The sequence below is a fragment of the Carassius gibelio genome, chromosome B3, assembly GCF_023724105.1.
Source record: "Carassius gibelio isolate Cgi1373 ecotype wild population from Czech Republic chromosome B3, carGib1.2-hapl.c, whole genome shotgun sequence".
NCBI lineage: Eukaryota > Metazoa > Chordata > Actinopteri > Cypriniformes > Cyprinidae > Carassius > Carassius gibelio.
In genome coordinates, this window is record NC_068398.1 from 18188257 (window position 1) to 18201805 (window position 13549).

General features: G+C 37.2%; 1 protein-coding gene and 1 gene segment (V, D, J or C); both read left to right on the top strand.

Annotated features, from left to right (window-relative positions):
* Window positions 1-6040, top strand: part of LOC127952264 (Ig heavy chain V region 914-like) — a 55609-nt gene extending 49569 nt beyond the window's left edge. The window contains 1 exon segment of the V gene segment in view: window positions 5738-6040. Within this exon segment, the coding sequence occupies window positions 5738-6040 (303 nt within the window).
* Window positions 962-2411, top strand: LOC127952947 (uncharacterized). Its single transcript, XM_052551880.1, has 3 exons — window positions 962-1348; window positions 1438-1754; window positions 1946-2411. The coding sequence occupies exons 1-3, from the start codon at window positions 1017-1019 to the stop codon at window positions 2296-2298; spliced, it is 1002 nt and encodes a 333-aa protein (XP_052407840.1). The 5' UTR covers window positions 962-1016; the 3' UTR covers window positions 2299-2411.
* Window positions 6041-13549: the final 7509 nt, after the last annotated feature.

Consider the following 13549-nt stretch of genomic DNA (forward strand, 5'->3'; position numbering starts at 1 on the left):
ACAGCCTGTCTAGATTGCGCATGTGTCAGTGCTAAATGCTGATAACTTTTGAAATATTAGTAGGGTACTTTTGGAAAGCTTTCTTGTCAAGTCAGCTTTTTTTAAATGTAAAAAAAATATTTTTAAAAAATTGTTTATAATTAAAAAAAAACAACAAGCTTATTTCTGTTGCATCATAATTCATTAATAATAATAATAATAATAGACCATTTTTATAACTTGATTCCCATAAAAATGATATGAAGTAATATAATTTCCTTTGTATACTTCCTTTATCTTTTCAGAGGAAACATCCATCAAAGATTGATCAGTACAATGACATTGTGACAGCAGCAGCACGTAGTCAACGTAAGACCACAGCCACACCAAACAAGCTCTCATCAAGTAAGCAAGCCAAGTTACCAGATGTGATGTTGGCAGCTGCAAGCAAACGTGTCCCTCAAACAACTGTTGACAAGCTAATCATCAATTTTATATGTGAAAGTGTACAGCCATTTACAGTGGTAGAACAGCCAGCTTTCAAAGAATTAATTACCACACTGCAACCTCAAGCCAAAGTCATCTCCAGATCCACCGTCCGTACCAGAATTTGTGATGCTGCTGACGACATGAAGAAGACTTTGATTGCAGAATTGGGTAAAGCCAAATTTGTTGCAACCACCACAGATTGTTGCTCAGCTCATCAGAAAAGTTACCTTGGTGTAACTTGCCACTGGATTAATGAGGAGACCTTAGAAAGATCTGCAGCACTAGCATGCAAAAGATTAAGGGGGTCTCACACATTTGACGTGATTGCTGGTGCTCTTGATGATGTCCATTGTCAATACAAGATTAGAGACAAAGTAGTAGTATCGACCACAACCGATAGTGGATCCAACTTCCTCAAAGCTTTCCATGTGTTCGGAATGCAGAAAGATGCAGAGGTAGATGACGATGAAGAAGACATGGATGCTCTTGACGCAAGTGACCATATTGACTATCATGATGCAAGTACAATCCTTGATGAAGACTCTGGTATGGAATATCAACTACCCCCTCATCAACGATGTGCATGTCACTTGCTAAATCTTGTGGCAACAACTGATGCTTCCCTTGCAGAGGCCATGAATGACACCTACAAGAGGCTTTTTTGTGCAACATTTGCAAAATGCCAGGCCATTTGGAACAAAACTGGGCGATCTCATTTGGCTAGTGAAGTGGTAGAGGACAAGTGTGGGCTACAGATCATTCGCCCCAATGCAACACGTTGGAATTCCACCTGTCTTGCCACTGAAAGAATTATACGCATCATTGATGAGAAAGGTGAAGATTCCATTAGGGGTGTATGTGACGAACTCAAGGTGAAAATGTGAGTAATATTAGTTACCATGAATGCAGTCTTTCCCTTTAGTCATGATGTGGCTTAGTTGTTTGTTATAAACATGTTTTATCTTCCAGGTTGAGTCCTGCAGAAGTTGCATTCCTCCGGGAGTATAGCATCACCATGAAGCCACTGATGAAAGCTTCAAACATCCTCCAGTCAGAGTCCAGTGTTTACATGGGATGGCTGCTGCCAGTAATCCACCAGCTTCTATCCAAACTCAACAGACTAGAGATATCAAGCAAGACCTGCACACCACTCATCAGAGCCCTGCAAAATGGCCTGCATAAGCGTTTTGGACAGATGATGGAGGATCCAGAATTGGCTGCTGCTGCAGTCCTCTTACCCAAGTTCAAGACCTCCTGGACTGACAGAGCAGATGTTATAGAAGCTGGTAATTTCAAATTTATATGATCTCATTTGGGCCTTTAACTGCACACCTGTATAAGCATGCATACTTTTATAACATATCTGTCATGGCAGGCCTAAAATGTTGTTATTAAAGTATAAAAGTGATTTAGATAATTTAAGTGTGGGTGTACAAAAATTCTCCCATAAATTTAAGTAATTTTTTTCAAATTACAGCCTTGACATACTTGAAACAACATCTTGAAACTTCAAAGAATGAGGGTGAACTTCAAAGAGAGTCATCTGATGATGAAGATTTCTTCTCCAGACCACTCTCCAAAACGTTGCCAAGTCCATTTGAGCTTGATGGTTACCTTGCATGTGCCTCGGACAACATGGAGCTGCTTCATTCCTTCCCAGCAATCAAGAAGCTGTCTCTGAAGTTAAACACCGCTCTGCCTGCCTCTGCTGCATGTGAACGGCTTTTTAGCTGTGCAGGTCTACTTTTCACATCCAAACGAAGCCGGATAGACTCTGTGAACTTTGAAAATCAGCTTCTGCTGAAACTGAACAAAAGGTTCAGAAAGTGAAATGTCCTAGAGTTTTTAAGGCCTTTGCCCAGTTGTTGGTTTGCAGTTAAAAGTTCATACTGTTTATACATGTTTAAAAATCTTTTAACATTCAGAACACATTACTGGGCTTATACGTGTTTATTTGTATAAAACACAAATTGCCTGTGTTTGATCCATTCATATTTCTGATTTGATTCAATGGATTTGATGTTGATTCAATAAATATCACCGGCTAAAAAGTAATTAGTACTCGAGTAGTTTTTGAGAGGGGTACTTTGTACTTTTACTTAAGTAGATTTTTAACACCAGTACTTTTACTTGTAATTGAGTATTATTTTAGCAACTACTTATACTTGTACTTGAGTACAAATTTTCAGTACTCTTTCCACCTCTGTTAACAAGTTGGTTGCTCATCTTGCTTGGGACTTGTGGCACATAATGTTTTATGACTTCCTGAGGAATTCGGCTCCGTGTTTCAGACACAGCTTTGATAGACTCTTTAACTTCAACTCTGCAGACCCGGTACCGGGTCCAAAAATAGCATGCAAAATGTTCCCGTTTCTTTGCAAACCCTTCCTTATATGGTATCAGCCCATATATGGGTTCATTTGAAAGCTTAGAGTGTTTTCTTTACAAAGAATACCATTAATTGGGGTTTTATGATACATAAAGTAGACAAATTAAGCTAAGAAATATATTTTCCCCCCCTATAAATTTCCGTCTAACGATTGCGAATAATTTTTCATAAGAATGTGTATTTAAAATATTTTTCACAAAACAGTCAAGTCATATATCACAAGAAAGATTGTATCTTGTATCTGATGATGTAGATCATTTTATTGTGTGACAATCACAGATCGAATGATCTTCAACAGAATCGCGATGTAACATTTCTCACCTCATTGCAAATTATTATTTATCCACTTCAGTCAGCCGCAAACAGCCACACATACCTATATACTCGATATAATCTTTTAGATTAGAATCTCTTCTTTCAAACAAGACCATTTTTACGTTTCTGCGTGCTTCCATTGCTGAGATATAAAGCGTTCTGTACAAGTGCGCAAAAGAGGACCAAAGCGCTGTGAGCGCTGACCAGATCTCTAACTCATATTGATGCGCCTAAAGCCTTTCTTCTGCTATAGACATCTGATCTCTTTTGTGAAGCGCTATTAGTCCTAAAAGGTGCCACTCAGAAGCCGTCTCATCCAGTCACAGGTGTGAAAATCCGCACGTACACGCAAGAGCGGGGGCTGGGAGTGGACACTGACTACCCCGTCCTGTTTCCTCCGGGGTGACATCAGCGAAGCGCTGGCCGATGGGAAATTGTGTTTTTGGCTGCTTCTAAGCAAAGAGCACGCGAGGGGAAACTACAAGCGAACTAATCTCCGGATTAACAATGAATAATATTCATAATACAAGTTATGGATGACCACCGTCGCTGTGGAGAGGTCAGGACGCGCATCTGGTAAGCGTATACGCATGCTACTTGCTTTTATACATTTGATTCTTTATTTTGAAGCCTGGAAGCTCCGCTAGCCATAAGCTAATCTGTTTATTTTCAATATCGTACAGTATTTGACCGCATCTCAGTGAAGGTACAGTAAACAGTACAGTACTGGGTGGATGAACATAAATTTGTTTGTTGACGCTCCGAAGTTCGCGTACAAGCTTCGGGGAGGGGATTTAGCGCTGATTTTGAATCTAAACAAACAGACACGCTGATAAAATATCAAATATTATACATGCTTGAGACAGGCGAGGTCTCCCAATCTTTACACGATGCAGAATAGACATAAATGAAATGATATGAAGCTGGAGATTGTGGATTCTATTTTAGATTTTGATAGACCAGATATTTTTTATAATTTTATGCATGTTGCTATTGTGCAATTTGACTTATTCTCTTTCAAAGACTGTTCAGAAAACACACACACAAAAAAAGCACATTGTATTGAGATGGTTCATCATATGTGAAACAACATAAATAATACTATTTGTCACAAACAGCAGCTTTTTATGTAACTTCTGAGTGTTTTCTGTAAAATAATATACAGATATCACATTATTCCATACTGCAAGTGTGCAAAAGATGACTTCATACTTATTTAGACTAAAATTTTATACAGAAATGGTATTATTCCTTCCTTCAGTTGGAATAGAATAACTTTAGGATAGATTAGGATAGAAAGAAATGTATTTTTTTCCTCTACTAGCTGACATGTGCTAGAAAAACATGAAATTGGTCTTGCTAGGCCCTTCATTGCCTGAGCTATACTATTTCAAACTTCAGTTTACACAAATAAATTAAAAAAGCGCCTTGTTTTTTTCCCTATTTATTATAACACAGACAGCATATATTGTCATTTTTATCAATTTCAACAGTGTTTTATGTAATTTCAAAGGGTTTCCTTTAAAATGATACCAAACTCTGTGATCTTACACTTTTGCATGTGTATAGGGAAGCATTCAAAATTAGGTAGGAAAATGGAAAAACGGAAATCCCCAAAATAGCATTTGTGCTTGTCTGGTTCGACTCAGTTCTGTTACACGTAAAATACGTATCCTTGTGGCGCGGCTGATACAGAAGTGTGTACACCATCTGCATACTCGTCAAATTTGTCAACATGGTGCTATGATGATTTGGAGAGACACAAAGGAGAGGAATTGTTGAATAAAGTCATTATTTTTGTTATTTCTTTGTGTACAAAGAGTATTCTCATCACCAATGTTGGCAGATGGACTAATTCAGTAATATTTTAAACCGTTATTTCAACTTCCACCAAAGTCAATTTCTGGTAAGATATCTGTACTTTTCCTTGAGTATGGCTTTTCATACACCACAGGTCATTATACCTTTCAGTTGATTTAGGTGATCAGAGCCTGGAGTTCATCCCATCAAGTCCTGTCACCAAAGAGCCTGGAGAAACTCTGAATCTCTCGTGTAAAGGATCTGGATTTGATTTTGGACAGTACGGCATGCACTGGATCAGACAGTCAGCAGGACAAACATTCATCTGGATGGGGGTTATCTGGTATGACGCCAGTAAAACAGTGTATGCTAAAAGTGTAGAGGGACGAATAGAGATCACTAGAGACAATTCAAACAGCATGGTGTACCTGAAACTCTCTGGTCTGATAACAGTAGATACAGTTGTTGCACTGTTCATACACAAAATGCTGTAATGTATGCAAATATTCCTCCTCCTCCTCTTTATTTGAGTTTTAAGATGAAAAGAAGCAGCTTGTTCTCACTCGTCTCAAACCATGATCTCTTCATCTCTCTGGTTGTTGCTGCTGCTGGCAGCTGTTTCTCATAAGTCTTTACAGCTCCTTTAGAGATACTTCTTATTAAAAACACTCAAGGTTATACATAATGTTGACCATATTTTCCCCCTCAGGTGTCCACTGTGTTGAACTGATCCAGACTGATTCTATGGTCTTAAGTCCTGGTCAGGTTTTCACACTGTCCTGTAAACTCTCTGGATATACAGTGTCTGACAGAAGCTACTGCACTCACTGGATATGGCAGCCTGCAGGAAAAGCTCTGGAATGGGTTGGAGAGATAGGTAGTGTTGGTAGCACATATTACAGTGATAAACTGAAAAGTAGATTTCAAATTGCAAGAGACATTTCCAGCAACACAGTGACTCTGCGAGGACAGAATATGCAGACTGAGGACACATCTGTGTATTACTGTGCCAGAGAGAGAGCACACAGTGATACAAAACACCAGCAGTTCTGGTTAAAAACATCTTGAATGAAAAGAACAATAAAGAATCCCCAACATACTGTAGGAATATGAAAAAAGAAAAAAAAAAAAAAAACCTGACTTACTTATATGAGTGTTTTAAAGCCCAACAAATGTCTGAGAAATGACCTGCAGATCTTGTTGGTGTAACTTAACAGTACAATCATTTTTTACTTGAATACAAAATGATTCATTAGACTTTACCACATGAAGGACATTTTTAGATTACTTCTACTTTCACAGTTTATAAAGTGAAGGTTAAGGTCAAAGTTATTAATCTTTGATGAACATACTGCTGATATAGCAATAGAAGAGCACTCTGCAAGATAACAATTTCAGCAGATCAGTGATGTTATAGGATTAATGCAATATATTAAAACATATTGCTAACATAGTTATATAATTTATATATAACTATTTAATATAACTATACGTAAATTATATTTACAGCTTTTCTGCTGTAGGTCCAACCGATCCTCTTTCAGAATGAGGTTATTACTGAAATCAACTAAAACTAAAACCATAAAAAAGAGAGAAAAATCATTATAACGTTAAATAAAATACGTTAACAAAAATAAAATATAAAAAAGTAAACTTTGTTTCAAGTTGCTGTTTCTAAAATAAGTAAAATACATATACAAACATTTACAAAACTACGTCAAAAAAGTAATATAGTAAAATAATAGTTTATATATAAATAATATGTGATGTAAATAATTTGACGTTTGTAGAGCAAAGAAAAAATAACACTTAATTTATAAAGTTCAATGCCATAAATATTTTAATGAGAGAGATACATTATAATTTTGTCACTTCTAGGTGTTCAACTCTTTAAAAAAAAAACTCTCAGTGTTAGTAATGTTTATAAAAGATCCCTGTTATAATAATAATAACATGAGGAGTATTACGTATTGCATGATTAGATAATGGAATAATACAGTTCACTTTAAATTATTGTTGCTCAATGACTCTTTCAATGTAAATAATGACTTAAATTCAAACCTAAAAGCCTTGTTTAAAATAATGTTCAGGACAGGGTTATGCACGTGAAGTTCATTAGCTCTGTATGATTATGTAAATCTCCTGTTGCATATTTAAACAGCAGGCATGAGTCAGTTTACACATTCATCTGATCACTAGAGGGAGTGAAGAATCACTTCAGTTCAGTCAAACTGTGCTGAGAAACAAACCATGATCTCTTCATCTTTAGTGCTGCTTCTGGCAGTCATATCCTGTAAGTTTAGTCTATTTTCGGTTTGATTCATCATTTTGTTGATCACAAGATCATGCTCTCTTACTAACAGGTATGATTTGATTTGATACAGGTATTGATACAAATGAACTCACTCAGCCTGAGTCTCTGACTGTCCGTCCTGATGCCACTCTCACTATCAACTGTAAAGTCTCATATTCAGTTACAAGCTATGACACAGCCTGGATTCGTCAACCTGCAGGAAAATCTCTGGAGTGGATAGGAATCATCTGGAATAGTGGAAGCTTGTACTACAAGGATTCCCTGAAAAGCAAGTTCAGTATCACCAGAGACACTTCCAGTAACACAATAACACTGCAAGGAAAGAATATGCGAGCTGAAGACATAGCTGTGTATTATTGTGCCAGAGAAACACAGTGACCCAGCGACAGACGCCTACAGACTCCCTGTACAAAAACATCTTCATATCACAAATAAAAAGTGTTTCTAATGACTTTCTGGTTTTTAAATGTCATAATGAAATTATAGACATTAATTCAGCTTGTACAACAAAATTCCAAAAAATCTTTATAGGCCTAATTAAACAAATGCATCATTTTATCACCAAGTAATGTGTCATTTGAACCAATATAAAGAAAAATCCTGTGCACTCGTTTTTCATTCAGTTCATTGCAAGAAAATGTGCAATGCAGATGGAAGGAGGAGTTAATGGAAAACAGTAATGTGTTTTCTTCTTAAGCTGCAACAAATAATGTGTCTGTATTTGTGACAGCACAGGTCGGACAATCATTTGACAATTATGATAAAAATTAATTTACTCTTCTTAATATTATTTTTACATGGTCAGTAAATAATGCCATTTTCTTAGATTAAATTTAATTTACTATCGTCGGCTTTAGATTCTGTAAATGTTTTAGTGTATTCACTTTGTTTTTTCCCCTCCACAGACATTCATTGTCAGTCCTTCACTCTGAAGCTGTGGTAAAAAGACCAGGTGAATCTTTTCAGCTGTTCTGGACATCCTCTGACTTTTCATTCAGTAACTGTGCTGCAGCTGTTGTGAGAGAAATCCCTGGAAAAAACACTGGAGTGGATTACATTCATACATGTATCCAGTTTTTATAAACCGGAACAAAACAGCAGAGAATTGTGAGGCACAATTGTTCTTCGATGGCATTGACAGAGCAAAAACAAAGAAAATTTAAATACTGACAAAAATAAATTGTAAGTTATTCAGTATTATTTTGTTTACTGAACTTTTGTATATATGTAAAATCACACTGCATCGTGTTGTTTTTCCTAAACATCAGCCTGACTGTGCAGACAGATCTGTGGCCTAGTAGGAAACACAGTTCTGCTTAAATATTGAACTGTACCTAATATTTTATTGTTTTTAATACATTAAATACCAAATATTAAACTAAATTTGTTTGATGAATATGAGTTGTGCTCTTGCTGTTTCATTACCAAGAGGTGTCTGAAATGTTTGGTATATGCATTTATTTGCCACTATTTTCAACTTTCACTATATAATTTTGTTGATAAACATCAAATAATAAGACCTAGATTATACAATAGATTTATGAAGAGGTTTCTCAAATTTACACTACAAATTGCTATAAAAGTGCAGTGTTTAAAATGATCAAAAATATTATTAATTAAAAATAAAATAAAATCAAAAATTAGTTTATATTTATATTAAGAATGCATTTATTGGACATCTAAAAACTGGATCCGTCAACCCACTGGAAAAGCACTGGAATGGCTCGGATATCTTTGTAGTAGTGGTGGCACTAACATTAAAGACTCAGTGAAAAACAAGATCAGTTTCACCCAGGACACGTCCAAAAACACAGTGTTTCTACAGGGGAAGAATTTTCAGTCTGAGGACACAGCTGTGTTTTACTGTGCCAGAGATTCACAGTAAATAAACAAGCCACAGCTCTGTACAAAAACCTGAACACATGCAAGAATCAGATATAGATAACACCAGGGGCGTTTCTAGCCTTCCATCAGCATCCAACACCAGTCCCCATATAAATATTCTTACAGAGTCATTTATTTACAAGCTGTGCCAGTATACAGTAATCATTAACACATAAGGATTCATTAATCCATTCACACATTTCATTCAGCTAAAAATGCTTTAAAAATATTACATGCCATTTAACATCTAGGAAAATTTTCCAATAAATGTCATAAATTTGTTTACATTTTTTATGCACATGTAAAAGAAGAATTGAGGCTGGAGGAGGAGTTCATGCAAAACTGGGATGTTTATCTCTCATAAACTGTTTCTGTTCACTGATTGTATGTGGCTTTTGTTGAAGAACATCATTAGCAATGGCAACAATAATTAATTCAGTCCTGATACTACTGTTTTTAAATGGTTTGTTGTTTTCTTAATAATAATAATATTACTGTAAATACTTTTAGAAAGCAAATTTTTGATTTTGAAAAAAAAAATTCCTGACTTTTCAGTTTATTATATTTCTTTCTCTTCCACAGATATTCATTGTCAGACCTTCACTCAGTCTGAAGCTGTGGTAAAAAGACCAGGTGAATCTTTTCGTCTGGTCTGTACTGCCTCTGGATTTACTTTCAGCAGCTACTGGGCAGGTGTAGTGAGACAGGCACCCGGTAAAGGACTGGAATGGGTTTCAACTATCGGCACGTCCAGTTCTCAGAAGTACTATTCCCAGTCAGTTCAGGGCAGGTTCACAGTGTCCAGAGATGATTCCAGAAGTCAACTGTATCTACAGATGAACAGCCTCAAGACTGAAGACACTGCTGTGTATTACTGTGCTAGAGAGTCACTGTGAATGAGTTCAGTGTCAAAGCAATACAAAAACCACCTTCACTGTTGACTTCACTGATGCTCCAGATGTACTGTTCCTTTTCCAAGAGGTGGCGCTCTTGTCAAGCAGTCTTAGTTCACTGCTTCAAATGTCACTGAAAAAATGTTCATTTTCTTGACAGAGAAATAGGCAGTCCAATTTAGAAATTCGAAAGAAACACAAAATAAACATTATGCATTTCATTTAAGAAGGAAAAAAGTCCATGAGTACATCAAAATAAATGTATGTGAGAAAGAACTGAACTACAGAAGAATATTTCTGTAGTGCTGAGATCTGTGCATTTTTCATGCACCCATTATAAGGAATAAAGACTTTTGTTTAATTAGATTTTACATCTTATTTTTTTGTAAAATAGGTGTCAAGAAGAAACAAACAGAAGATATTTAATGATTTTTAATGGCTCATTTACAAAAAAGACGTCAGTGTTGTCAGTTTAATTTAGGGAAATTTTCGTTTTGTAGTTTGAATTTAATTTGTTCACTAAAAAGTATTGATGCAAATCTCCTTTCTTATGTAAACAGGTGCATGCAGACACAATAAAGAGCTCTTTAAGTCCTGCGGTCTAGATAGAGTCACAGGTCCCACCTGAGAGACAGAATCATGTATTTTAGATTATTGCTAATGATTTTATCTACAGCACCCAGTGAGTAACAGTATCAACACTATACTACGGGTTTATTAGGGAGTCTTGTAGCTGCTACTATTTAGAATATGTTCAGAGGTTTTGTGACAATAATGTGCACAACTCATTTCAGTTAATGACAATATTTTCAAATGTATGTTCCCAGGTGTTAATTGCATTGAGCTGAATCAGCCTGCTCTCATGGTGATAAAACCTGGAGAATCATTTTCCATCGGCTGTAAGATCACTGGATATTCAGCATCAGGAGGTGGCTGTACTAACTGGATACGACACTCAGCTGGAAAAGCGTTGGAATGGATTGGCTGGTTCTGTAGTTCTGGAGATACAGGCACCAGTGACAATGAAGAATAAGATCAGTTTCACTGCTCAAACCTCCAGCAACACAGTCTTTTTACGAGGTCAAAGCTTTCAGACTGAGGACACAGCTGTTTATTATTGTGCACGCAATACACAGTGACAAATTGCCTGAAGACCTGTGCAAGAATTATTATATTCTCTGCATAGACAGCTTGGAAACACAATGCAAAAGTGTTGGAGACAAATAAAAAGTGCCTACTGCTGCATTTGTTATTTGCTTCTTCCATTTATTTGATCTTTAACTATTTTTTTTTTTCACTAAACATTGCAAACTTTTTAATCAGTCAGGCAATAAATTAATATTATTTAGTCATCAGTGCTGACAGAACTGCATGTGTCTCAATATTTGTTTTTAAGAAACACAATACAATTCAGAAATCTTTATTCTTTCTACTTTTTTAATCACTGCAGGAATCATCTGGCATAACGGGGAATTTCAACTTCCATTCACACAAGGTAGGTGGTAGGTCTTGATTATTTAACAGATATACAGAAAATGTATCTTAATTTGTTTTCGACCACAACATCAAAGGTTGCAGACTGTATTAAATACACTCAGATTTTTATTTATTTATTTTCAGTGTTGGTCTAGTTACAATGTTACAGAGTCACTGAGAGTCCTGGGGCCTGTTCTTCGTACATCGCTAACTCAGTTAGCTGGATTTGAATGTTGACGATTTGGCATGATCTTGGATCGTTTGGTTCTTCGAAGCTCATCCCTGAGTTGCTGTCATAGCCACAGGTCCGTAAGCTTAAACCTTCTCGGGAGCAGGCTTATTTCATGTAAACAGGATTAGATCTCTTCTTTTCATCCAGAACTGATACTCAAAATATGCCTTCTATCATTGCTACTTTATTACAAGAGTATTGTACTGATCCAGGGACAATAATTTAAAATAATAATCATTAAAAAAATTATTTAAAAAATAATATAAAAATGCTGTGTAGTCCATAACAGCCCATTATAGACAGCCAATTTTACTCACTGAAATATTTATTTGTCATAAAATTATTACTTCATAATTGTATTAGAGTCTTACACACATGCTATACAGATAATAGAGTCGTGCATTATTTTGAGTGATGACTGCTATTATAAGAGTGGCTTGATGGAGCGCAGGAGATGAAGATAACATGATATTGACCCTTAAGAAACTTTCATTAATGCTGTCACGTAACAAATCGGTCCAAATATAAAATTAAATGAATATATAATTTCTATATTGAAAAAAAAAATTAAGACTTCACAACTATTCTAAATTGTGAATCTAAATAATTTGGAATCATGAAACAAATTCTAATAAAATAAAAACATGTATCTATTATCTGTTTCATGTATCTATTATAACATTTATGTAGTTTTGTTTGCTTGGCTGTTTCCTTTAAAAATCCAGAAATTTGTCAAATTTTTCGTCAGGTGTCATTTTAAATTATATGACGTCATTACATTGCCGTCTTGCCACCAGCCAATCGCTGCACTGCTGATCATGGTTTCGAGTATCGATACATATCCCCTTTTAAGCCAACACATGAACGCGCAATTATCTCAGATAACTCAATCCAGCGATACTAATCATACACAACAGGTGTGTTCGAAGAACCCAATTAGCCGGATCATGATTAGCACGATGATATCATCTTGGATGTGTCATTTGATCTCGAATGTAATAAGCGACGTACGAAGAACAGGCCCCCGGTCAGTCAGAATCTGGGATGGGACTACTTAGAAGGAACAGCTCCTGGGCGATAGCTTTCATGGTGGCTTTACGGAGGGGGATGGCTTCAGGGGAGCGGGTCGCATAATCCACGATGACAAGGGTGTGTTCATGCCCCCGGCTGGACTTCAGCAGCGGCCCCACCAGATCCATCCTGATCCACTCGAAGGGCACCTCAATGATGGGTAGCATTATCAGCGGGCTGGGGGAGGGGACCACTGTGATGTCCATTGGCAGGTTGGGCAGGCCTGACAGAAACGCCTGACTTCGGCCTCCAGGCCCAGCCAGTGGAATCAGTCCTGGATGTGATGGTGTTCTGAGCTCCCAGGTGGCCTGCCATAGGGTGTGTGTGGGCTATTTCCATCACCGCTTCCATCTTGCTGCGCGGGACGACTAGCAGGATTTTTTCCTCCGCCCTCCGCTGCATGACACAGTAAAGCAGGCCATTTTTCTCCACAAAGTGAGGAGTTGGGTGGGGCGCTGGCTGCAGTTCTCACCCTTCCGTGACCCTCACTTGGGCCCAACAGTGTTTTAAGCAGTCATCCTCGTGTTCCTCCTTGGAAAACCCCCCGGCCCCAGTCACCTGCTGGTAGAGATCAAAGTAGAGTTTAGAAGTTGGAGGGGGTGACTCACTGTCCTTGGGGCTGTCCGAGGCCTGCAACATGGGACGCCATTGGGACTTCTTCAGGGTCTTCCGGGTTGGGGGGTTCCCGGCGGGACTGGCAGGCTGAG

What these genes read in the sequence shown, in the direction of transcription:
- LOC127952947 (XM_052551880.1), top strand. Translation starts at nt 1,017, where the DNA reads ATGGAATATCAACTACCCCCTCATCAACGATGTGCATGTCACTTGCTA. An exon ending in GACGAACTCAAGGTGAAAAT is followed by an intron (nt 1,349 to 1,437) that starts GTGAGTAATATT and finishes TTTATCTTCCAG; the next exon opens with GTTGAGTCCTGCAGAAGTTG. An exon ending in AGCAGATGTTATAGAAGCTG is followed by an intron (nt 1,755 to 1,945) that starts GTAATTTCAAAT and finishes TTCAAATTACAG; the next exon opens with CCTTGACATACTTGAAACAA.